The sequence below is a fragment of the Physcomitrium patens genome, chromosome 2 (genome assembly GCF_059467195.1).
Source record: "Physcomitrium patens ecotype Gransden chromosome 2, ASM5946719v1, whole genome shotgun sequence".
Taxonomy (NCBI): domain Eukaryota; kingdom Viridiplantae; phylum Streptophyta; class Bryopsida; order Funariales; family Funariaceae; genus Physcomitrium; species Physcomitrium patens.
Genome location: NC_143411.1, coordinates 14,153,437 through 14,177,596, shown reverse-complemented (window position 1 = coordinate 14,177,596; position 24,160 = coordinate 14,153,437). Strand labels below are relative to the sequence as shown.

Here is a 24,160-nt window from a genome sequence, read left to right as displayed (position 1 = left end):
GAACAAAACAAAGAAAGTATTATCCTAAATTCCAAGGTCTTGTTTAGATATTATTGTATATATAAAAGACTAAAGCAACTACTCAAGTAACACTATTGTAGTAACATTTATTAAAAATTTAAAGAATATAGTTGATTAAATATTAGAAATGATTTAAAAAATAGGAATAAGTATTATTGAAGTGATTTATAATAATTGTAAGCAAACTGAGTTGTTTCTAAGAAAGTACATACTAACTTTGTGGAGCATGTAAAAGATTGAATTTTATTTGTTTTGATTGGCAAAAGACATGTGCACATACAATATTGAAATTAGTAAAAGCCTTTTGACCAAAATCACTAAATATGTCTATTAAGATAGATTTTATTTTATATTATTTAAAAAAAAATCAACAAACGAAATTCTATAGGATAATTCATATTATGGATAATTAACTTCCAAATAAGATAAATATTAGATTCTAACTCCAATAGATGAACCATTAGATAGACAATTTTTAAATTTGTCACTTCTTCTATTACATATCTTGACCTTCCTATCTTTGATTTGCATCTTCATTGATTTTTATTATAAAGCTATAATCCCAAAGGCTACATCTCAATGACATGCTTTAATGTGTTATTCTTAAAATTAAGAAAAGACTCTTACTACTAATCATTTTCTAATAGTTATTTTTTATAAATGTTTTAAACTTTTCAACAAAGAAGATGCTTTGCTACTGTCTTAATAATAATTAGTTTGTAAAATGTAATTGTAAAGTTAACATATATTCTAAAATATTATTATGTGATTTATAAAAATTATAAAATATTAATAAAATAGACTTGGTTTTATTTTTATTATAATATAATTTAAATTATAAAATAATTATATTAAAAATTTGAATATATATCATTTTAAAATAATTAATAAAATATTTATATAAAGAAATTAGAATTTTGAAATATCTCATAGCCAAAACGAAATATATTAAAAATATTTCAAATAAGGATTGTATTAAAAATAATGTTTATGGTGCCTTTTGTAAAATGATATTTAAAAAGTAATTGATAAACAACCAATTTGCATTTTATGTACATATAATATTAACTAAATTTACATAAGTTGAATTATTACAGTATATTTTAATTTTTCTTTTTTACTAAATCTATGAATAAATAGAACTACAACCATTTGAAAAACATTCTAGCAAAAAAAATTAATAAAATTAAAAAATTCTTTTCTATGTACAATTTTTTTTATAAATAAATTAAGAAATGTTCATCTACAACTCTTGGCATATTAATTATAAGTAAAGAATTTTTAATCATATCAATTTTCTTTTGTTATGAGTAATATATATATATATATATATATATATATATATATATAGATATTTTTTTTCTCCATTGCACAAATTTTTTGAGTATTAAAAAAATCCAAAATGTGATGTTGTTAAACTCTTTTTCCTTCAAAGGAGCACGAGATGGCTTATCCATCACATGACACACATATACCCAGTTTCTACATTCACAGAAGAGGATTCATTTTGCATTCAACAATAAATGCAACTATCTTCATCTTCTGCTTCATAATCCAATGAAGCAATGGACCCAAGAAAGCAATGCAGCAAGAGGGTGGGGAGTGGGGGGTTAGGGTTTAGGGTTTTGAAAGGCAGGTGGTGGATGTGGAATCTTATCCTCCTCTTGATCCTCCTCTTGTGGGTGTGTTTGTGTTTGTGGGTGTGTGTGTCCTCCTCCTCCCTTTCCTTTCCTTAACTTTACTTTTCCCCATTTCCATTTCTCTCCGCCCTCCCTCCCTCCCTTCTCTTTCATTTTCTGGTTTTGTTTGTTTTCTGTTTCTCCTTCTTCTACTTCTGAGCCTTACAAGCTTCTTCTGTCGCGCGGATGTTGCTGTTGTCTCTTCTTCACTGTTTGTGTTGCCGCTAGCTATGTCTACCCTTCTTCGAGCCTCGCCTCCTTCTTCCTTGCTCCATGAACACTTCATCTTGCATTACGTCGTGAGGTCCTCTTCTCTCTCTTCCGCCATTTCTCCTCACTCGTTGCGAACTATCTCATCATCCTCCCACTTATCTTTCACTAACCCAATGCCCTCCTTGTCTAACATTCGTCACCCCCGGATCCTCCCAATTTCGCCCTTATTCTCGTCTCCACGTATTTCCTGCCATCACAAATGCTCGTCAAGCGTTGGGGCCTTTGGACTTGGGGGTTTTCGTAGTTTGCAATCCACTAACTCCGTTGGACAAGGTATTCAGAGAAGAGCAGTTGAGCGCGACAGTGGAGACCACAATGCCAAGCACATGAGAGATGTAGCTTCATTTGATGACGTTGATAATCAAATTTCGCAGGAGCTGGAAAAAGATGCTGCTCGTTCAGAGCTCAGGAACGCAGAAGTAAGACCGCAGACACGGAAGAGCGCAAATGGGATATTGAGCTACAAAATTGTATCTTCTGGGTCAAGTAGCGATGAAGAGGATTTCGTTGAGAGGAGTCGTAACCGGCAGAGATTCACTTCCAGTGCGGTGAATGTAGAAAATCATTCCACGGATCGCAATAGGAAAGTTAAGGTGAATGCAGATAAGAAGAAGCGTTCGCTTGATGTCACGGCGATTCGCAATGTAGATACCCATACTGCACCTGAAAATGGCGAGGAGGAGATCAAGGTTTTCGAGAAGTGGGCATCGATGAAAGTTAAGGAGGAAGGTTCAAGTGTGGAACCTGTCATAGTAGAGATGCGAGCATCTTTGCTTCAGAGGTTAGCAGGGGATTCTCAGCCTCTCACAGTAGACGGTATTTCTGAATTACAAACAGAGTTTCCGAATGCAAGGTCTCAAAGTCTCGATTTACCCGCAGAGAAGGATCCACTGGCCTTTGTGGATCCGGCAAAGAGGCCGATTGTTATCAAGCGGAGCTCTAAAGTTCCGGAAGACTGGGATGGTCCAGGAGGCACAGTTGTCCTCATCGACAAGCCTCTAGGTGATGTAACCTTCGTATTGATACGAAGAAAATCAGAATGGCGTGCTTAATTGAATGGATAACAGGATTTGGATTCGGGCCTAAGTCCACTGAAAGGACTGTTCTGGGATGGTGGGTTGCAGGTTGGAGCTCTTTCGCAGTATGCGGTAAGCTACGCCATATGCTTGGAATAAAGAAGGTTTGAGAGCTCTGACCTTTAATTTCGATACCGATGAGTATTTGCAATGAAGCAAGTGATTGTCACACGATTACGGAACCTGACCCTGATGATGGTTTTAGGAGAAACCCTGATATGACCATAGTTCAACATCAGTGATGTGCAACATGTTATCGAGATTGATAAGGTATAGTTATTTGCAGAGTCTAGTCAGAGACTATACTTGTAGTGTTAAGGATCTGCTGCAGGTAGTCGTTTCTAACACCAAACACTTAGATTGTGGATTGACAGGGAGATTGCGTTTGTACATTTTTGCAGGTGGGCCATGCAGGCACGTTGGATCCCTTGTGTACAGGTCTTCTGATAGTTTGTGTGGGCAGGGCTACCAAATGCGCAGACAGGTTAAACATGTTTTCACACATTTTTATTGAAACATAACATATAATTTTGTATCATATTTGACCAATTTTCTGAGAATGACTGAGCAGTTCATGATGGAATCCACTTTTATTTAAATTATACTATTAAAAGTGCGTACATCATCATCTGGATATTGTACCACAAATAGTTTCGCCAGATCTTAGGCAACAAGTACCTACCAACCAACGTATTCGCATGAGATTTTTAAGGGTTAATTGGGATTTGAGTGCATTCTAGGTTCATTTTGTCAAACGTGTGGTTGTATACATGGAATTATCTTGCGTCGATGAAGTTCATTGTGGGTAGATGGAAAACAGAATCAGCTGGGTCTATCGGAGAATCTTATTGTGATAGTGGTTGTTGTGTTCCAGCTATCAGGCCATGACTAAGGTTTACAGTGGGACAATGCGGTTTGGTGAGGCGACACCGTCCCTGGATGCTGGCACACCGGTTGGTTGTTACCCTGTTTGGTCGTGAGTATAGTATGCCTCCGAAAAGCAACTGCAAATTTTTTTCAGACTGATTGATGATTGTGTCAACGTTGATAAATCATTGAGCTTTTAGAGTAAATCATAATAATGCTCATCATGCAGGTAAGCGAAGAGTTGCCGTGGGAACAAATTCAGGAGCAGGATATTCAGAGTGCAGTGGAGAAATCTTTTCAGGGAGACATCATGCAGGTCCCTCCCATGTATTCAGCCATTAAGGTGCGACTTGGTTGTATTACTCTTCAAAACTTTGCACTTTCCACCCGGGGACCATCTTGTATTTCATGCATACCTTCAAGTGCTTATTATACACATTTTCACAATATTGCAACTCTTTTCAGTTGCATCTTCGAGAACTTGGAAAGACTGATCATTAGTTTACAGGTGAAGGGCGAGAGACTTTATACGAAAGCAAGGCGTGGAGAGGAGATTGTAGTGCCACCTCGACCTGTCAAGATCTATGATTTTCAATTAAAACGCAGCTCAAAGAATAGGTTTCTCACAATCTTCATCAATATTTCCTTTCTTGTATTGTATTCTGGATCACATGTGCCTTCATTAGGTATTGCAAAAGTTCATTTAACTAAGCTTATTTCTTTAAGTGAGTTTGGTGATCCTCATTTGGAATTCTATGAGGTGTTTGTTCTATTCTGCGGGGCTCATTGTGTTTCTACATCGTTCCTTTGTCCAGGCAAGAATGGGATTTCCACATTGTGTGTTCTAAGGGAACTTATATCCGCTCCTTATGTGCCGATCTCGCGCGCTCACTGAATAGGTACGAATACCTGTGAAATCGGAAATGTAAAGTTCTAGTTTCGGTTTACTAACAGTTCATAAACTAAAGCCGTTGTAGTTTTAGTTAATAGCGTATGTACGTTACCATGAATGTTGCTAGAATTCACGGCAGTGGACTGTTGGGCATTAGATGCTATGCAAGAAGTTTTCTTTTGAGGGTGCAAAGTAGGGGTGCGTTGAATTTTATGTTCTTAACCATGTTTATTTCGCCATCATCTACTGATCCTTCTCACAATACACCCATAAATTATCTCTGACTCATTTCATGTTGTTCAGCTGTGCACATCTCACTGCTCTGAGGCGAGAGAAAATAGGTATGAAGTTATCACATGTATGCCTAATCTGTTTTTCACTTGAAGTATTAGTTTGATTATTCTGTAGGACATGTTGCAGAAAACAGTTGGTTTGAAATACTTGCATCCAAAATTCGTAGCCACTTGCGACTTGTATGGCAGTTCAGCTGATGGTTATGGATAAAATCATGTATCTAGGTCAGCAGCCAGTATTGGCCGGCTTATATTAATCCTGAGGTTTTGGTTGTCGCAGGTAATTTTAGTGTGGAGGACGCATGGCCCATTGAAGAATTAGAAACATTCTACAGGGAAGTTTTAAAAGTTCCTTTTCGATCATACAAAAAGAGTAGGTGACGCAACTTATGTGATAGTGTGGCGCTTCCCAAGAATGGCTGTATTGCGCAACAAACAAGTTGTCTCATCAGTGTTGGAAAATGTCAAACGTCTGAGGTGTGAACTGCGAAGGTGATTGAATTCCTGGTCTCGGCCTGTGTCGAAAACCAGTCTCTGCCCGAGCTTGAACATTATGACCTTGCCTTTTTGTTGATGTGGATAAGCCATGAATCACTCTAATCGGCATGTTTATGTCGTATATTTCCACTTTCTGCTCCATTTCATAATCGTTTAGTAGTTGGTGAACAATAACGGCTTCTTCGTTTTGGAATATAAGCCAAGTTGTCCTCGAATAAGTAAATGATTACACCTCATCTTAAATATTACAGGAGATGGGCAACCAATAAAAGTCAATGCACCTGCACATGTGGACAAATGACTTCGTTTATCCCATTGTTTCTCACCCATTCGATTCCTGAGCCCTTTGACCTTTCATATCTGGAAATTTTGGTCTTTGAATGGTTTCGAGTTCGATTGTTTTTTAGGGCTTTCAATCTCTTATTCGAGTTGGTTGTCAAGGGCAAAAGGGTTACACTGATAATTACTGCGAAGTAGTCAGCAGGTTGTGTGCTTGGTTGGGATTCCATGTACTAAAAGTAGGGAATCAGAGAGACCAAGATGAACGAGGCCGAGGTAAACAAGAAAATTCAGCAAATGGTCCATTTCATCCGCCAAGAAGCTGAAGAAAAAGCTAATGAAATTGCTATTGTCGCAGAGGAGGTTTGTTCATCCACCTAGAGATCAGAACAATTTGCTGAGTTCAAATTCACTAATTTTATTCTTATTGTGAAGCCTGTATTGCTGACAGTTCCACTTAGACGTACACACCAGTTTTCAGCACGTTAACTTCTGCTTCTGTCGATGCTTTTGGAGCTCCTGGTTGGATCATGCTACACATGCAGAATTTCATCAACACCCCGCCCACTTTTTCTTTACTTGAACTTATTGTTTTCGTTTTTAATTTTTTTGTAGCCTCAAAGCTAGTTGGGTTAGATGAATCTTGTGCATACTTGTGCACATCATCTAGAAGCTCTGTCCCAATCTTCATGATTAACTCGAACATGTGAATATTTTCGCAGTCTTGAGGAAACTTACAAATCTTGTTAACTACCCAGCTATGAGCGAATCACTCAAGTTTGTAAATGCATTGATGATGTAGGAGTTCAATATATACAAGTTGCAACTGGTGGAAGCAGAGAAAACTAAAATCTGTGCTGAATACGATCGTAAGGAGCGCCTTGTGGTTCAGCGCAAAAAAATGTACACTGCATTGCTTTAATGCACGTCTAATACCTGATGGGATCGAGTCCAAGTCATAATAGGAATTCAGAAATTGTAAAGAGAATGACGAAAGTGTAATACAATTGAAGCTGACGTGTTGTGTAGAGAACATTCAACACACTTGAATGCACAAAGACTCCGATACCTCCACGCTGTCGAAGATCTTCTTCGAAGGATACGTGATGCTGCGGAGAGGCAACTAGCTACAATCAGCAATCAACAGGGGCCGTATGCCAAGTTTCTTGAAGCCCTGATCATTCAAGTAGCTCTTACCAAACTCACACTCTAGTCACATCCTTGCTATCACTTTTCTTTTTAGAAACCCACAAGTGAATCGTGAAGGTTGGGCACCTGGTTAAGTGCAGGGTTTACTGCGGCTGAAAGAGCCCGCTGCATTGATTCGGTGTCGAAAGGAGGACCTGCACCTAGTCGAGACAGTGATTGAATCAGCCTGTGAAATCTATGCCAGTAAAGCCAATGTGGCCTTGCCCAAAGTCGCTGTGGACGACAAGCTTTTTCTTCCCGGACCTCCGCAACAGGGAGTGCATGGTTCCACATGGTACCATATCTTTACTAACTGCGTAAGTTGATCGCTGATATTCTCGTCGCTAATAGCGGGCCGTGCTGCAGCAGCCTTCGCCACAACATATTAGCTCACTCACACTGCACCTCGTGGGTTTTGTAGTCTGGGCGGCCTAGTTGTGACGACCAGGGACGGCCGTATTGTGTTGAACAACACGCTTGATGCGCGCTTACAGATTGTGTTCAAACAGCAACTCCCCGAGGTTCACACAACTAACATTTACATACTTGTAATATTTGGTTGATGTGCTGGTGATCTGCCTACTTAGCATATCAGGATATTGTCGTTTGTGAAACGTCGACACTCTCTGACCATGCGCCTCCTCTTCCTCCACCACCTGCTCCTCTCTTCTCTTCTCGTCTGTGCGTACTTGCAGGTGCGAAAGCGTTTGTTAAGTGGAGACCCTGCACCGTTATCTCATTCTCCACCCCAATGAACTCTCAGGACGACAGCACACAAACACAATCTCCAAGTTTCTTCAAGTTTCTTTACAGTATATTTCTTCAAGTTTTAATATGAAACATTCAGATGTAAAATTCATTTGTATGGATCATACTAGTATTTCACACCTCTATCAATCTGCCAAGGATCAATTAATCAATCAATCAATCCACACTGACTAGTTGTTGGACAAAACATACTTTTCAAAATCATGATACTAAATTTCCAGTTGCATTGACCTGCTTGTTCCAACATGAAGTTCAAAATACACTATTAAATTGAAAAACATTACCTTCGATAGAAATGATATCTCCCAGGCCAGTGCCAAGCGAGGGCGACTGATACATAATTATTGACTGATTATTGAATGTCGGTCAAATAAATACTCTGCAACTAGTTGTTGCCACCGTTAATCTAGGACTCCTAATTTGCTAGTTCAACAGAATGGGTGCTCAATGTATCTAAGCATTTAGACTACACGTCTATCCTGAAAAAATGCGTGCAAACGAGACACCGCCTAAATTGCCCCACGAAACTTGGAGAATAGCCGACTGGATGCATGAGTGCATATCAATGTAGGCATTAAGGATTGACCACAGCATCCCTTCAACTGAAGATTTCTCGTACAGGACCTTGGAACCAGCGCCGTGCATCCAGCATCCACCAGCCCATAATAATGGATAAGACAACGCCAAGAGCAACAGGTGCGTAATTAAATGTTTCTAATCTTATGGGATAGGAAGTAGGAAGTAGAAAGATAACGCAAGTGTAGCAGATCCACATGAAAGCAATCAAACAGACCCACCGACTTGCTTGACCCAGATGAAAGGGACCTGGCTTGAAGTTTTCCGACTTGATGATCATCCGAGCGAAAATAGGTACAGCATATCCACCCACCCAGCCTATAGTGCATATAGAGGTAATGGCTGTAAATACCACATCGAGTTTCAAAATCGGAATGCCCAGAAGAATTGCAAATGCACAGCAGAACCAGACTGCGTTAACCGGAACTTGAACTCTACGATCGATTTTACGGAGTAGCCTTGAATAGGGCATCCCTCCATCTCGAGATAACGCATACACCTGACAAAACACAAACAGATGTTACTAGAATTTTGTAAGCTCTTCATGGAAATATACATTGCAACATTTAACCAGTACTAAACAAGAACTGCTCTTCGTTCTCGTGTTTATGGAGCGGAATCTGTACACTAATTTCCTCTCCCGGATTCAACATACCTTACAAAAGAATAGCCAAAGTCTGTAACGTAAGCTATGATTTATGCAATAGCAATGCAATAATTGCAGTTAAGTAGTAATCCTTGCAATGAACAAGCTGCTGGTTAAAAAGCAACTCACCACTCGAGCAGCACTTGTAGTGATAGAAAGACCAGCAAAGAAAAATGATGCCCACATGATAATCAGCAGAATAATGGCTCCTGTGCCACTTTGATATCGCCCATAAAATGCATCGTACAATATTTGAGCTGGAACAAACCGACCAGCTGTTTCATTTGTAACGTCATATAAATAATGTGGATCCTGAAAAAGAAGCATGTTATTTTCATACCCAATCAACTTATAAATTTTGAATATCACAATATTGGTTTTTTGGAGTGGCACCAATACCATCGAAGGAAGATTCACGGCAGAACACATGTCAGGCGAAAACATCCTAATACCTCGAGAGAGCATACGAAAAGCAAAAAGTAAATATGTACTAAAAAGTCTACAACGCAAAACAAGACAAACCTCAAGGCACCTGAATACTAAAAATGAGAGCCAGGATGAAAGCCCAGCCGAAGACTGAAATCATCCCAATGCTGGAAAGAATTGCAAGAGGACCATTTATATCTGCATTTTTAGTCTCCTCCGTCAAATGAGCAGCAGCATCATACCCATACAGTGAATACTGGCTCACGAGCCACGACAAAAGAACACTATACACGGGACTTGTAATGCCTGTAACAGCAGACGATATTTCGATATTTGTGAAAACATATGAAGCAGGTTGAGTACTTGGCGCTATAAAAGGCACTATGATGATAATAAGAGTTCCACCCACAACCTGAGGCAGAAGCCATACGGAACAAACTATTAATTGCTTCCTGAAATTTAAACAGGTAGGTAACGTAGTCATAAGCATATGTAACCATTAGATAAGGTACACTAACAAACACTATATGCTTAATCATCTTTCAATCAAAATAGTACTGCACGTAAACAGCGAGCAAACAAACTTGAGACTTATTCAAGAAGAAAAAGTAAGATACAAATCAAGCTATACACCCAACGAACCGTACAAAACATATACAACAAAAAGAGAGCGTAGGGCTTGTTGAGTCAAACCTGCCACCACATGGAAACAATATCAATAAGAGCAATGAGATTCAGAGCAAAGCTATTGAGCACAGCCCATGTGAGACAGAGGCCGATGTAGATTGCTAAAAATACACTTCGAGGTGCAAAGTATCCTCCATTCTTGTTAGTCCCTGTTGAGAGGAGAATTATGTTCTGCAAGGTTTGAGTTCCTGCATATGCCTAGTCAACAGAACTGTTAGGCGCTTAAATACATGATGCCAATGAGCAGTATTTCAAGGACCCACTAAGTCATGATGAACAGCCATAAAGCGAAATTATTCTATCTATACTACAAGATGGTGGAAGCAAATTAAAATTCAATTCAGGAAAGGAATACTGATAAGATTTATTAATTGTCCAATATTACATCTATGAGATTACCTGGGTGCCTATGCCCGCAATCAAACCAATTGCTTCAAGCCAGGCACAGATCCATGATGCAAGTGGTCCCCATTTGGGTCCAGATAAGTGAGCAGCCCAAAAATACAGAGATCCTGTTGTCTGTTGAAAAATTCAGCCAAAGTATTTCCAAAGTAAGTCAGTTACGCTTATGACAAGGTGCAGGGAAGGACAGATAACAAGTTTCTTGATCACATTATGCTATGTCAATACGATTCATACATGTTCGTTCCTCTGTCAAACAGCACACAAAACTGGTGGTTGTACGGGCACTGAACTTTTGGATAACATGCAGCACGTTCCTTCTGAAATTGAAAGCATCAACTCATATTTCTGTTAGTCTTATTAATGAAACACTGACAAACATGGGACACAGATTTCAAATCTACTTGAGATGCAAAACCCTTATTCATCATCGCTAGAAGCTAAAATGCCTTCTTACTTATGATTACAAACAAAGACTTCTTTCTCGACGTTCATGAATTCAGGCCAGAAACTTACTGGGAAACTACTGCAGATTTCCGCCCTGTATAACAAGCAGCACAGTGTTAAATCCCTTCACAGAATGCCAAAGAAGAGACAATGGGACACAAAGATGTTGCAACACAATTTGAGCATGATGATCTATAGAATATGATTATGATTGCATTCTGCCGCAGACACTATTTATGAAAGGCACAGAGAATGACACTTGATTTGACGTTTTTTCGGAAAGCTCTTACATTGCTAAGCCCACGAACCAAGTGAAGAAAGTGACCACAACCCATCCCCAAACAATTCCAGCTGGCCCTGCATACATGAAGCTGCTGCCGAACAGTGGAACTATCCCAGTGAACAACGACATGGTAGAAAACGCAATCGCCAGGCATTTGAAAAGTGTCTTCACATCCAACACACACAACCCTCCAATCAGCTGGCAGATAGATAGGGTCCCAACGTTTCTAGAGTACAGAATGAAGATGATGCTTCAATGACACCTCATAGTGAAGGAGAAACGCATTGCATCTCTTGTTAAGGGAAAAACTCAAGCTACCGTCAGTAATTCAGTGGAGATGATTATAGTTAGAGACAAGGCTGGAAGTATAATGAGAGGCGCTGGGAAATTGAAACTTCTCGCTGGAGCTTCAGCATTGTTGAAACAAAGAGACTCATTCATATGCGTCATGAATCGGTATCTGAGAAATAAAACCTTGCAGATTCATGTCCCTCTTTCTCTAAGGCTTGCTCGTCTTCTTTGGGGACGGAGGTCCTACCGTAAGTAACATCAAGAAAAATAACTTTACCAAAGGAGACTAGTGCTTCTACTGTATCCAAGTATCGACCGCTAGCAAGGGACGTCGGGCAATTTCGAGGAAAACCCAAGAGTCACAGAGGAGTTAGTTGCGGTGAAAATTTTATGCTTGTAGTTCATTTGCCCTGATAAAGAGATATAAAACTATGTATCGCAGAACCAAATAAAAATTTGAGTATATTACTTCAGGAGTCGACGAGCCCGCTCTTGACGATTCAGCAGTGACCCGTCTAATCATTGTTGAAAACATGACGGACAAATCTCTTCAGTTCAAACCAATGAAAACAGTGCAGTAGAATAAAATACTGATGACAGGGGAATGGATCCTCACAAGGACGACATAAAAACTCCAACACATTCCGAGTAAAAAAATTGAGTGCATTGCACAGCTGGTACAAAAAATTGAGAAAAAGTACCATTTCACGGCGAAGCTCCTGCTTGTAACCAAGCTCATTGAGACGCCGCTCCCCAGGATCTACTTCGATTTCCGCTTCCGTTGGACCGCGCATTGCGGACTTACTCTTACAGGGGACATAATTCGAAATCGACATTGCATCATGTATTGTTCCATCTCTGCCGCTTGTTGCTGTGAGCAACGGTCTTTCCTCTTCGTCAAGCACAATGTCCCGATTTTCCAACTTTGAATCTGTACCTGCAAAATCTCTCAATTGTCAAGCTTGAGCTGTTCTCCTATTAACACGAACCCCCGGAAGGAGTCTTATCTTGTCCAAGACAAATAAAACCCATGGACTTGTGTAGAAGTATTTTTCTTTACGTTTAAAAATTCTCGGTTGCCAGAAATCCTTAAAAATCCTTGAACACTGAACAGCCGACATCGTCGACAATTTGAAACAGTGCCCTCTTTCGCTTCTAAACGATCCAAATTTAAACATACAACTACGTCACACACGAAACAAAAAAAAGAAAAGAAAAAAATAAAACAGGAGCACGTAGCAAACATGCAGTATATGAGGGCGAAATTAATAATCTCTAGCGCAAACACTAAAGATGCGCAGCAAAAATTCAGGGCTGAATAATCGGAACCATTCAATTTGATCAAGGAATGAAGCGGGACGGTCAAGAATGCCACAAGATCCAAAAACCAATGCGCACAAACAAAAACAAAGACGAGACAGAGGAGAAAAATTGCGCCTCCCTGCCGTGCGCACATTGCCGTAAAAAAATTAGAATAAAATATACAAAATAAAATAAAATACTGTGAGGACTGGCAAGAGCGGAAGAGAGATGTTGCCTGAAGAGGACAGTGAAGTCGAACAATGATGATGCATAATTTTCCGTGGCAGGCTTGCTAACCAATCGAGGAAGAGCGGGTGGACGAAGAAGCAGAATCAGAAGAAGAAGAAGAAGCAGCAGCAGATAGTGCAAGTCGCGGCACAGAAGAGAACACTAGAGATCGGCTATAAAATAAAAATTCTAGAATTGCGAGAGTGACAGGTTTCGCAATGCCACGTAAACTTAATTAGGTCTAAGTGGCGTTGCGTTGCGTGCTTGTCCGAAATAAATGGATGAATTTCTTGAATTAGTGGATGGATGTATGTATTCGAACTTTTTACTCGGCATTTCATCCCCTACCCTCGTGGCGTGGTGTGCGGTACAAGATATTCCAGATTCGTATTCATCCATTTGCATTTATCTGTTCACTCGGCGTTTTCATTCATCTATTCATCCACCCACTGACAGCAGTAACTCGAATACCTTGTGAGAAACATATAAAAGTATTAACAAATAATTATAGAGTGATCAGTAAATAAAATTAAAATATGTTGTTGAAAAATAAATAAATGAATAGGAATGCAGAAAACGTAAAGGGCTGGTAGTTAAATGAAACATGGGCAGTTGTGGGACTATGCAATTAGACAAGTTTGTAGACTTCACAGCAACAACAGTCAAGTCTCCACATTCTTAACATAGATGAAATGATATAAAAAATTATTTTATTAAGATAATTGAACATTATATTACATTTTTGTATTCTGAACCGTATGAATGAAATAATTGTGAGATTTTTGAAAATTTTAGTTGAGTGAATATGTAGAGGGATCCTTATGCTATGTTGGTTGTAGTAAAATTGCAAAAAAATGTTAATTGTTGTTGAGGTGAGTAAAAATTGAATAATAGTTGAGAATTATGACATCTAAGATTTTTCTATTATTTTAGAAAAACCCTTAGATGTTGAGGAGAATCTTTTAATGACTAAAACAAAATAACATCAAAATAAATTTCCTACCAATAAATATAAATACAAACATATCTATATATATATATATATATATAACTTAAAGCAGTTAACCTCGTTCACACATGTGTATGTATGTATTTATATATAAAATATCAGTCTTTCTTGTATTTACACTCCATTTACTTGAATTTGTTTGATAGAAGATGGATCTATGGTTGCTATATATATTTATTTGTTTATTTACATTATTGAAGCATCATTTTGTGGAATCTACTACATATGAATTTACAAATGGTAACTTTTGTAAGTACTAATTCCAAGTTTTGGATGTGCTTGAAGGAATAATTTGTTTAAAATGATTTTAATTTGACCAGAAATTATAATTTTCTATTACTAATAAACATATGCAAAAAAACCACGTTTTTTAAATAAATAAATAAATAAATAAATAAATAAATTGATAGATGGCTACAAGCACAAGCAATGCACACCAAAATTAAGCAGAACTTTTAGACACTATATCAAACAAAAATAATGTGTATTATAGGCCATAGAAAGTTCTATGAAGCAAACTAAAACATTTTAGAATCTGAACTTGTTTTTAGGGATTTAGACTTCTTTTAGATTCATATTGACATTATTGGCAAATAGATTATCTTATAAATTTTTTACAGAACTAAATTATATATATATATATATATATATATATATATATATATATAATAAAAAAAAAATTATGTAAATTCTATTAAAAAGATTCAAATTCTTTTAATCAAATATTATAATAATAATTTGTTTTATTCAAATATAATCTTTAATTATGACAAAGTTTTTTTTTAAATTTAAATAATAGGATTTAAGTTACAATCTGGTTTAAGAAAACAAGTCATCATCTTGTACCAATGAAATTTATTTTATATATTCTGATGGATATTAGAAAGCAACGAATTCCCAACAAGGCACATTGGCTCATTTAAATTAAGTTAAATTATCTTTTTTAAACAACTACCAATATTTTAAATCCTTTAATTTGAAAGATCCAAGTTAAGGCACATTAGCTCGTTTAAACTAAGTTAAATTATCTTTTTTAAACAACTACCAATATTTTAAATCCTTTAATTTGAAAGAACCAAGTTTAGCTCATTCATTGTGCAATGATTGTTTGAGATACATGAATCAATGTATATTTCAAACAATAAAAAATTGTTGTCAATCATTGTTACAATTTTCATTTGGATAAATATATGTGTTACAAAATAAGCAATTGCAATAGTAGAAAAGATCATAATTAATAAAAATAATGTTAAGAATAAAAGTTGTGTTACAACTACAATAAAAAATTATAGTTGTAATTGAAAAAAATTGATGAAGGAGGGATGGTGTCAAAAAAAACTTATTAAAATGTAGCTACAATAGCAAGTAAAAATTAATTGAAAGTATTAAATAATCAATAAGCAATAAAACCAAAAAAACAATACAAGAGAATGATTGAAAATTATGAGTTTGTAAAAAAATAAATATAACAAAACAAAGTTAAATAGATTTAGCAAATAATATTGGAAGTGAAGTAGAAGAAAAAAAAATTAGAACAAAAAACAATGTACATGAGTTCAAAAAAAATATTAAGGATTGATTGTAATAACCTTAAAATTAAAACAAAAAATGTATATGGTTTAAACTACAAAAATTCTAAACTATAATTTACACCAATTGTTATGAGGAATAGGTTTTGAATTAAAAATATATATATTCTTAACTTAATACTAGTGGTTTTAGTTATATTTTATATTTTATTTTATATTTGGAAGTTTAAATCCTTATATTTAAACCTTATTAGCAAAAAAAACTTATTATATATTTGAAACTACTACTAGGGAGATAAAGCCAAAAACATAAAAATTAATAAATATAGTATTAGAAGTAATTTTTGCAAGAAATAATCATGCAAAGGAAGAATCATGCTTCCAATTAACATTAATCAAATAAAACAATAAAAATAAATAAAAAATCGTAGAAAGAGACTAAGGATTTTAATTGCAAAAAATATACTTTAATTCCATATTTTAAGCAATATTCGGCATGTGAAAATTGCTAAAAGAAAAAAAATCAATAATAAAAACTACAACAAATATTAGATACCTTTTTATGGTAACTTATCTATACAATAAAATAAATAGAGCATTTTTTTTTAATTAAACTTTGAACTTATTTATGCCAAATAAAAAGAAACCTTGATATGCATGTCCATGATTTTTTGACTACTTGCAATATAAAATAATGTCAAAACTGAATCCTATTGACTAATCTTATTTCTAGTGACTTTAAAAGACTATGTCAAGCTATAATTCCAGTGACAACTATTAGGAGGATTCTAAAATTGGACAACATTAAGAAAAGCATTTCAAAAAATATCTTAGCGAATATTATATGAAGGCTGATTAAATGATAAATTAATCAATCTTCACATAAATACAAATGAAGCAATTGATTTTTTCATGATTAAAGAGAAGATTTGATATTATATATAGCAACAAGATACGATTTTGATATTGCATTACTTATATTATTTGTTATTTGATAATTTAAATCACTTAGATTAAAAACCTAAGTTTTAAAAGCTTAAGTATTAACTTTCTAAGTGACTTACAAAAGAGCTAATCTAAGAAAAGAAATCCATTATGATAAAATCTATGATATTGTTCTTTTCAACCAAAATAATTAATTTGAGCCACCAATAGAAGTATCAAGGATATGAATCACAAACAATAAAAACCTTAATATATTTGTATATCATTAAAAAAGAGTAAATAATCACTTAAAGATGATATAATATTAAATTATAATGATTATTGTCAAAAATTAAAGACTCTTCAAACAAGACTAAGAATAAGAAAGACGTTGAAAAGAGTGAAGAAGATTTCATTCTTGACTTCATATAAACTATTTAATTAGGAGATATGGGACCATGTTCTATAAGACCTCTAACATATGTCTATCTTATATAACAAGTTTCTATATGTATTTGAAGATTATATTTTTTTAATCATGATAATCCTAAAATAATTGGATTGGAGAGAGAACTTATTATATTAAATATTATTGTAATATTATAATCTTTAATTGCTACATCTAAAAGAATAGTCTCATGAATAATGTTGCCAAAAGACAACAAACAACCATCTATGACTTCTACATATGTATGTTTAGTTTTTTTAACAAAAAATATTTCTTATTTTTTGACAAAGTCTTTCTCTATAAAATAGATTGACGCTCTTGAATCTAAAAATACAAAGACTTTGAGATTTTTAGGTCATAAATTCACATTTATTCTAAAACAAGGTGAAGGATTTAAAAAGAGAATATGACCTTAATAGGTGTTGCACATGATTCCAGCTGCATGGTCCCTATTGTAGTTGCAAAAACTTGTTTTTTGACACATTGTCTTCTTTAGCAATTGTACTCCTTATTTTATAATTGAATTGTTTTTTTGGATAATATTGAGTAGTGTACTTAGCTTCTCCACAATATAAGCATAAACCCTCTTAATGACGTTAAGTCTTTTCTTGCTTGATGAGAGATTCAAAATATATCTTATCAATTTACATTGATTTTGGTCTTGATAAATAAATTTTTGAAAATTTGAAAGTTGCCTTCATTACTTGGCTTGTTCCTCTTCAACTAAGTCTTTGTTTGTGATGCCTTTCAAAGAATCAATTGTCGCATGTAATGACTTGAGCAATAAATTGTTCCAAAGATTTTTCTTTTGATATTGTCAATAATGAATCTTTGACGTTATTGTATTGTAGTTGCTTATACTATGTAAAAATTAATTAAAATATATATTATTTTTGTAGGTCTTGATGCCGATTAGAGTGGTTAGTAAGCAAATTTAAATAAAGTTGATATAAAAAAATTTATTTAAAGATTTATTTATTTTAATTATAGTGTTTATATTATGTAAAATTTAGATATTTAATATAAAGCTTAAGAGAAGATTGGAGTCTAAAGATGAAAGTTTAAACTATTAGGGAGCTTATTTGTAAAGATGAAAACAAGGTGTAGTTGGATGAAGGTAAGGAATGAAGATCTTCATCCCTATTGGTGTCACGGACATATATATTTACCTCAATAGTTACTTATATGATTAAGTAGAAATAGGTAAAATAGAATAATTTCATAAAGTCTTCTAGAAAAGCTTCCTAGAAGCTTTATAGATGTAGTTTTGGCTTTAGATGTGTTCGTAGGTTAGAAACTTGGCCAAAAAGCTAATCATGTATTGGTAGCTTATAGAACAAGTTACCTTTGTGTAGTAACTTGTGGAACAAGCCAACTACGTGGTGCATACATAGATAACTTGCCTTGCAAGATAAGATATGTAGCTACCAAAGTCAACACATGTTGGAGGTCCTATAGGACATCGCCATGTGACTCTTAGTTAGATAGTATATATGGAGGCAAGAGTGAAGCCTTCTTCACTCTTGTGAATGCCTTTTTAGTCTTAGTCTTGTTTCAAGACTTTCAAGTCTTCTTATTTTTAATAATAGCCATTCTAGTTAATATTACATCACCTTTTGAGTGATTTTTTAGTTTTTTTCAGTGATAGAAGAGTGTATTGACGATTCATTTTCTTCGAGATTCATGTCTTTGACAGTTTGACAAGAGTGCTAACATATTGTTTCTGTCTTGTTCTAGAAGTGAGTGGATTACCCCACTTCTATTATTGTGTTTTGAAGGTTGCGGACTACCCACCTTTAAATAAAAAGTCTTGTTTTCTAACACTGATCTTTTCTTTAAAGAGAGTGGATTACCTTTCTTTGTAGGATTTATTTTTAGAGGTTGTGGATTACCCTCCTCTAATTTAAGTTTTGAATTCATTTGAGTTGTCTATGGAAGGAAAGAATATGGATGCTATTCTCAATCAAAGTACGAATAGATTTGTAGTTATAGTAGATCTTCATGAGCTTCTTAATATTCTAAGAATAGAAATCTCATATATTTCTAATGTGAATCATGGAAGTACTATACCTACGCATATGGAAGAAGTTCAGAGTTTGCGACAAGAAGTTGTGCAGTTGAAAGAAGCAAGTAGATCAACGTCACAACCAAATCTAGGGAGTTTTGCTTCTATAAGTATGACAGGGACAAGGATTAGTATGCCTGAGAAGTTTGATGGAAGAAGATCAAAATTTCGAGGATTTTTATAACAAGTCAAGCCTTATCTAAAGTTGCAGCCTTTCCAATATCCTGATGGATTTACCCAAGTCAGATTTATAGGCGTACTATTATCAAAAAGTGCTCTCTCTTGGTTTGCAGCTTTAATGGAAAAAGATTCATGACTCTTTTACGATTTGAATTCATTTTTAGAAGTATTTATGGCCACATTCAGAGAAAGTGATCGAAAATAAGTAGCAGAGACCAAGCTTCTATCTTTATGGCAAGGATCACGATCAGCCATTACATATGCTGTCGAATTCCAAAATCTTGCTTGCAACATGGACTGGAATGACAAAGCACTTATCAACCAATTTCGATATGGATTGAAGGATAGTGTCAAAGATTTGTTATTAACAATATCAAAAGTAGAATCTTTGGAACAATTTATTACTCAAGCCATTGCATGTGAAAATCGTTTATTTGAAAGGCGTTAAGAACAAAGATTTAGTTGAAGAGGAACAAGTCAAGTAATGGCGATAACTCCCAAGTTTTTTGAAACGTATTTGTCAAAGTTGGAACCAATACAAATTGATATGACACATTTTAAACCTCTCACGAAGTATGAAAAGACTCGACATTACCAAGAAGGATTGTGTTTATATTGTGGAGAAGCACACTGCTCAATACTGTCCAAAGAAGCAACACAATTACAAAATAAGGAGCACAATTACCAAAGAAGATAGTGTATCAGAAAACGAGTTTCTCCAACTACAATAGTGACCGTGCGGCTAGAATCATGTACAATACCTAGTAAAGGTCCTATCCTCTCCTCAGACCCCTCACCTTATTTTATAATAGAAGTATATTTAGGACCTAATAATTACAAAGTCTTTGCCTTCTTAGATTCAGGAGCCTCAGCATGTTTTATAGACGAAGATTTTACCAAAAATCCAAAAATATCTTTAGTGAAAAAAATTAAATCCATACATGTAGAAGTCATAGATGGTCGTTCATTGTCCTCTGAAAATGTTACCCATGAAACTATTCCTATAGATATAGCAATTAAAGATCATAACAGTGTAGTAGTATTTAATGTAATAAATTCTCCCTCTAATTTGGTTATTTTAGGATTATCATGGCTAGAAAAATATAACCCTCAAATAGATTGGATTTCTCGTAATCTTAACTTTCTTGATAGTATAATCTAAGATTGCGTTAGCAAAATAGAAGTATGTAAGTCTAGTACATCCAAACCTTTACTAGTAGGTGCAAAAGCTTTCATGCATGCTGCAAAAGAAGGATCATCTTTTGCTATATATGCTACACTCATTTCTAATAGTGAAACAACATTGAATCGTATTCCTAAGTAATATCAAGAATTCTAAGATGTTTTTTAAAAGAAGAATGCAGATATTCTTCCCGAGCATCGACCTTATGATTGTTCAATTGATCTGCAAGAAGAAGCTGAATCACCATTCAGACCAATCTATAGCTTATTGCAGAATGAGTTGACTGCATTAAAGGAGTACATTGATGAGAATTTGGCAAAGAACTTCATATGCCATTCTAAATCTCCAGTCGGGGCTCCTATCTTATTTAAGAAGAAGAAAGACAGATCTCTACGAATGTGTGTGGATTATCGAGGACTCAACAAGATCACCATCAAAAATAAGTATCTTTTGCCTTTGATTTCAGGACTTCTTGACCAACTCAATCAAGCAAAGATCTATACCAAAATAGATCTACGAGGAGAATATAATTTACTTCGTATCAAAGAAGGAGATAAATGGAAGACTGCTTTTCGAATTAAGTATGGACATTTTGAATATAATGTCATGCCTTTTGGATTCATGAATGCACCGACCACTTTTCAACATCTTATGAATGATATTTTTCATGAGTTTTTAGATGATTTTGTTGTTTGCTATTTAGACGACATTCTAATCTACTCTAAGAACACAAAAAAACATGAGCTTCATGTTTGTTGTGTGTTACAGATACTTAGAGATACATGATTATATGCCAAATTGGAAAAGTGTGTATTCCATACTATTCAAGTTGACTTCTGAGGATACATCATTTCCAATGAAGACCTTATGATGGATCCCAAAAAGGTTCAAACTATCATAGATTGGAAGATTCCAAGAACAGTATGAGATGTGCAATGCTTTTTGGGCTTTGCTAATTACTATCGAATCTTCATCAAGAATTTTTCTCAAGTTGCAGCTCCACTTACATGTTTGACTTATAAAGACAAACTTAAGTAGAATAAAGAAGCAAAAGTATCATTTGATGCTTTAAAGAAGAAATTTATTTCTGTGCCAATCTTATATTTCGTTGAATTTTCCAAGGCATTTTTTACGAAAACAGGCGCATTAGATTTTGCTATAGGTGTCGTATTGTCACAAATAGGAATGGATGACAAACTCCATCCAATAGCTTTCCATTCGAGGAAATTTTCAGCAGCCGAGATTAATTATGAGATCCATGACAAAGAGCTCCTTATAATCGTGGATTCATTTCAAGAATGGCATCATTATCTAGAAGGCACCTCAAGTCCAGTTACCATGTATACAGACCATAAGAACCTCGAGTACTTCATATCAATACGTATCTTGAATCGTCGTCAAGCCCATTGGAGCATGTCTTTATCTAAATTCAATTTCAAGATCACTTATCAACCCGAAAAATAACAAGGTCTATTGAATGTTCTTTCTAGACATTCTTATCTTGCACCAAAAGAAAGAGATGCATCTTTTGAACAACAAAGATCAATTCTCTTGAAGCCCAAGCATTTTCATCTTCGAGTTATAAAATCAACATTGACTGTTGATTCAATATTTGTCAAGCAAATTCAATCAAGCATGTCCTTTGATCCTCTTATTCGAGATATCAAGGATACATCTTCTAAGTTCCATGATACTTCCAAGTTTGAATTCAAGAATAATCTATTATATTTTGAAGGATGCCTATATGTTTGAGAAGGTGAAGCTTGATTACGTGTGCTTTAAGCTTGTCATGTCTTTCCAGCAGCAGGATACTTTAGGTACAATAAAACTTTGGAACTAATATCCATGGATTTTTGGTGGCCGCAAATGTGGAAGGCAAAGAAAGATTTTGTACAATCTTGTGATGTTTTTTCAAGATCAAAAACTCCTTGTCATTGACCTTACGGACTTCTTCAGCCATTATCCATTCCAAAACAACGATGGTCTTCTATTTCTATGGATTTCATCACGGATCTTTCAATCTCAGGTTCTTATGATTCTATATTCATGATAGTAGATTGTTTTACCAAGTTGGCACATTTTGTATCATATATAAAATCTATCACAGGTGAAGAAATAGCTAAGCTTTTCATTAACAATATCTATCGCTATCATGGATTACCAAAGGATATTATATCAGATAGGGGGACTGAATTTGTATCAAGATTTTGGAGAACCGCATTCAAGATTCTAAAGGTGGATATAAAGCTTTCTTCAGCTTTTCACCTTCAAACTAATGGACAAATACAATGGATAAATCAAGTTTTGGAGCAATATTTGAGATGTACCATCAACTATCATCAAGATGATTGGATAACTTTTTTACCATTGGCAGAGTTTGTATATAATAATTCGGTATATTCTTCTACTCGACAAACATCTTTTTTTTGCCAATTATGGTCATCATCCATGTCTTGATACTTTTGACTTTTCAAAAGTTGATAATCATGCAACGGAAGATTTAGCAAATCACTTATCAGAGCTACATACAACAATGAAGATAGAATTAAAGAAAGCTCAAGAACAACAAAAGACTAACGTAGATGCCTATTGCAAGGAGCAACCACAATATAATATAGGCGACAAGGTATGGTTACTTCGTCGTAATAGTAAGACTACTCGTCCTTATAATAAATTAGATTATCATAGGCTTGGACCTTTTTCTATTTGTGAACAAATCAATTCTGTTGCCTATCAATTATATCTACCGAAGTCTATGAAGATCCAACTTGTATTTCACGTGGCTCTTCTGGAGTTGTATAAGATAGTGAATACCTTGGGAAGAAGACAAATGCCACCTCCTCCTATAGAAGTGGATAATAACCAAGAGTTTGAGGTGGAAGAAGTTTTAGATTTAAGGTGGCGCCGAAATAGGTTGGAATATCTTATTCATTGGCACGGATACCATATAAGTGAACACTCATGGGAGCCATCAAAGAATCTTGTAAATACAACAAAGAAAGTTGAAGTCTTTTATCAACAACATCCATCAAAACCAAAATGAAGAATAACAAATCTTTGCTATAAAAGAAATAAGATCAAAAGAAAATAACATTCTACCTTCTATCTTTCATAGTAGCTTTTGTATATTTGTGATAAGATGGAGTACCAACAACTAGTAGATTCAACTCAAGAGTTTTCATTTGCGGACTTACCAGACAAGACATTTCGATTGTCACAACCTTCAAGACGACAAAATTGAGATGAAGATCCTCAAGAACGACATGTCCTTCATCAAATAGATGGCAAGATACAACATGCTTGGTATCTCGACCTTCGAAGAGACTCCCAATGTTTAGTGATTTTATTAGAGATATGAACTACTTCTGATGGTGTTCCAAATGTTTTATTTGAAGGAAGTTATGAAGGCCTTAACAATGACAAAATAATAAGGTGGTCTTCTCGCCTTGGTATGGGACACTATAGATAGTTGAGAGGACCTATCAACCATCTTCGAAGAGAGCAAAGGTCAAAATATGTAGCAAATTTAATTTACCATATTTTAGACTTCCTCAACATATTGTCAAGGACAAGAACTCAATGAAAAAATAATTCAAACAAGCGAGCTTTCACTCGAAGAGAGGTAACAAAATATATATAAACAAGTATATATATTGAAAGAGAAACTGGAATGGCTATTGCCAAAAGACAAAAAAACTAG

General features: G+C 35.1%; 3 protein-coding genes and 1 long non-coding RNA gene across 5 annotated transcripts; 2 read left to right on the top strand and 2 right to left on the bottom strand.

The window, feature by feature from the left end:
* Positions 1–1,646: 1,646 nt before the first annotated feature.
* On the top strand, positions 1,647–5,728 carry LOC112274770 (uncharacterized). The gene is made up of 9 exons (XM_024504518.2): positions 1,647–2,975; positions 3,098–3,153; positions 3,451–3,533; positions 3,924–4,002; positions 4,146–4,259; positions 4,425–4,534; positions 4,732–4,815; positions 5,112–5,149; positions 5,382–5,728. Exons 1-9 carry the CDS (start codon positions 1,931–1,933, stop codon positions 5,480–5,482), a joined length of 1,710 nt encoding a protein of 569 aa, XP_024360286.1. The 5' UTR covers positions 1,647–1,930; the 3' UTR covers positions 5,483–5,728.
* Positions 5,729–5,993: 265 nt separating this feature from the next.
* LOC112274775 (V-type proton ATPase subunit E-like) lies at positions 5,994–8,064 on the top strand. 2 transcript variants are annotated; one of them, XM_024504533.3, is made up of 6 exons: positions 5,994–6,241; positions 6,681–6,781; positions 6,908–7,064; positions 7,168–7,361; positions 7,488–7,587; positions 7,762–8,064. In XM_024504533.3, the coding sequence occupies exons 1-6, from the start codon at positions 6,140–6,142 to the stop codon at positions 7,819–7,821; spliced, it is 714 nt and encodes a 237-aa protein (XP_024360301.1). In that variant the 5' UTR covers positions 5,994–6,139; the 3' UTR covers positions 7,822–8,064. The 2 variants fall into 2 exon arrangements, with proteins under 2 accessions (XP_024360301.1, XP_073396645.1); XM_073540544.2 differs by having other exon boundaries at positions 7,168–7,383; positions 7,762–8,004.
* Positions 6,620–8,258, bottom strand: LOC149989753 (uncharacterized). The gene is made up of 3 exons (XR_016500835.1): positions 8,119–8,258; positions 7,154–7,745; positions 6,620–6,987 (listed from the first exon to the last, which is right to left on the bottom strand). It is a non-coding gene; the product is annotated as an uncharacterized LOC149989753 (long non-coding RNA).
* LOC112274760 (amino-acid permease BAT1) lies at positions 8,100–13,323 on the bottom strand. Its single transcript, XM_024504502.3, has 9 exons — positions 13,130–13,323; positions 12,294–12,529; positions 11,309–11,466; positions 11,088–11,112; positions 10,569–10,688; positions 10,176–10,367; positions 9,589–9,894; positions 9,186–9,368; positions 8,100–8,909 (listed from the first exon to the last, which is right to left on the bottom strand). Exons 1-9 carry the CDS (start codon positions 13,164–13,166, stop codon positions 8,433–8,435), a joined length of 1,734 nt encoding a protein of 577 aa, XP_024360270.1. The 5' UTR covers positions 13,167–13,323; the 3' UTR covers positions 8,100–8,432.
* Between the last annotated feature and the right edge of the window lie 10,837 nt (positions 13,324–24,160).

What these genes read in the sequence shown, in the direction of transcription:
- LOC112274770 (XM_024504518.2), top strand. Translation starts at nt 1,931, where the DNA reads ATGTCTACCCTTCTTCGAGCCTCGCCTCCTTCTTCCTTGCTCCATGAA. An exon ending in CCATGTATTCAGCCATTAAG is followed by an intron (nt 4,260 to 4,424) that starts GTGCGACTTGGT and finishes ATTAGTTTACAG; the next exon opens with GTGAAGGGCGAGAGACTTTA. An exon ending in AAACGCAGCTCAAAGAATAG is followed by an intron (nt 4,535 to 4,731) that starts GTTTCTCACAAT and finishes TCCTTTGTCCAG; the next exon opens with GCAAGAATGGGATTTCCACA.
- LOC112274775 (XM_024504533.3), top strand. Translation starts at nt 6,140, where the DNA reads ATGAACGAGGCCGAGGTAAACAAGAAAATTCAGCAAATGGTCCATTTC. An exon ending in TTGCTATTGTCGCAGAGGAG is followed by an intron (nt 6,242 to 6,680) that starts GTTTGTTCATCC and finishes TTGATGATGTAG; the next exon opens with GAGTTCAATATATACAAGTT. An exon ending in GGAGTGCATGGTTCCACATG is followed by an intron (nt 7,362 to 7,487) that starts GTACCATATCTT and finishes TGGGTTTTGTAG; the next exon opens with TCTGGGCGGCCTAGTTGTGA.
- LOC112274760 (XM_024504502.3), bottom strand. Translation starts at nt 13,166, where the DNA reads ATGCATCATCATTGTTCGACTTCACTGTCCTCTTCAG. An exon ending in TGGTTCGTGGGCTTAGCAAT is followed by an intron (nt 11,113 to 11,308) that starts GTAAGAGCTTTC and finishes CTTGTTATACAG; the next exon opens with GGCGGAAATCTGCAGTAGTT. An exon ending in CTACAAGTGCTGCTCGAGTG is followed by an intron (nt 8,910 to 9,185) that starts GTGAGTTGCTTT and finishes GTGTTTTGTCAG; the next exon opens with GTGTATGCGTTATCTCGAGA.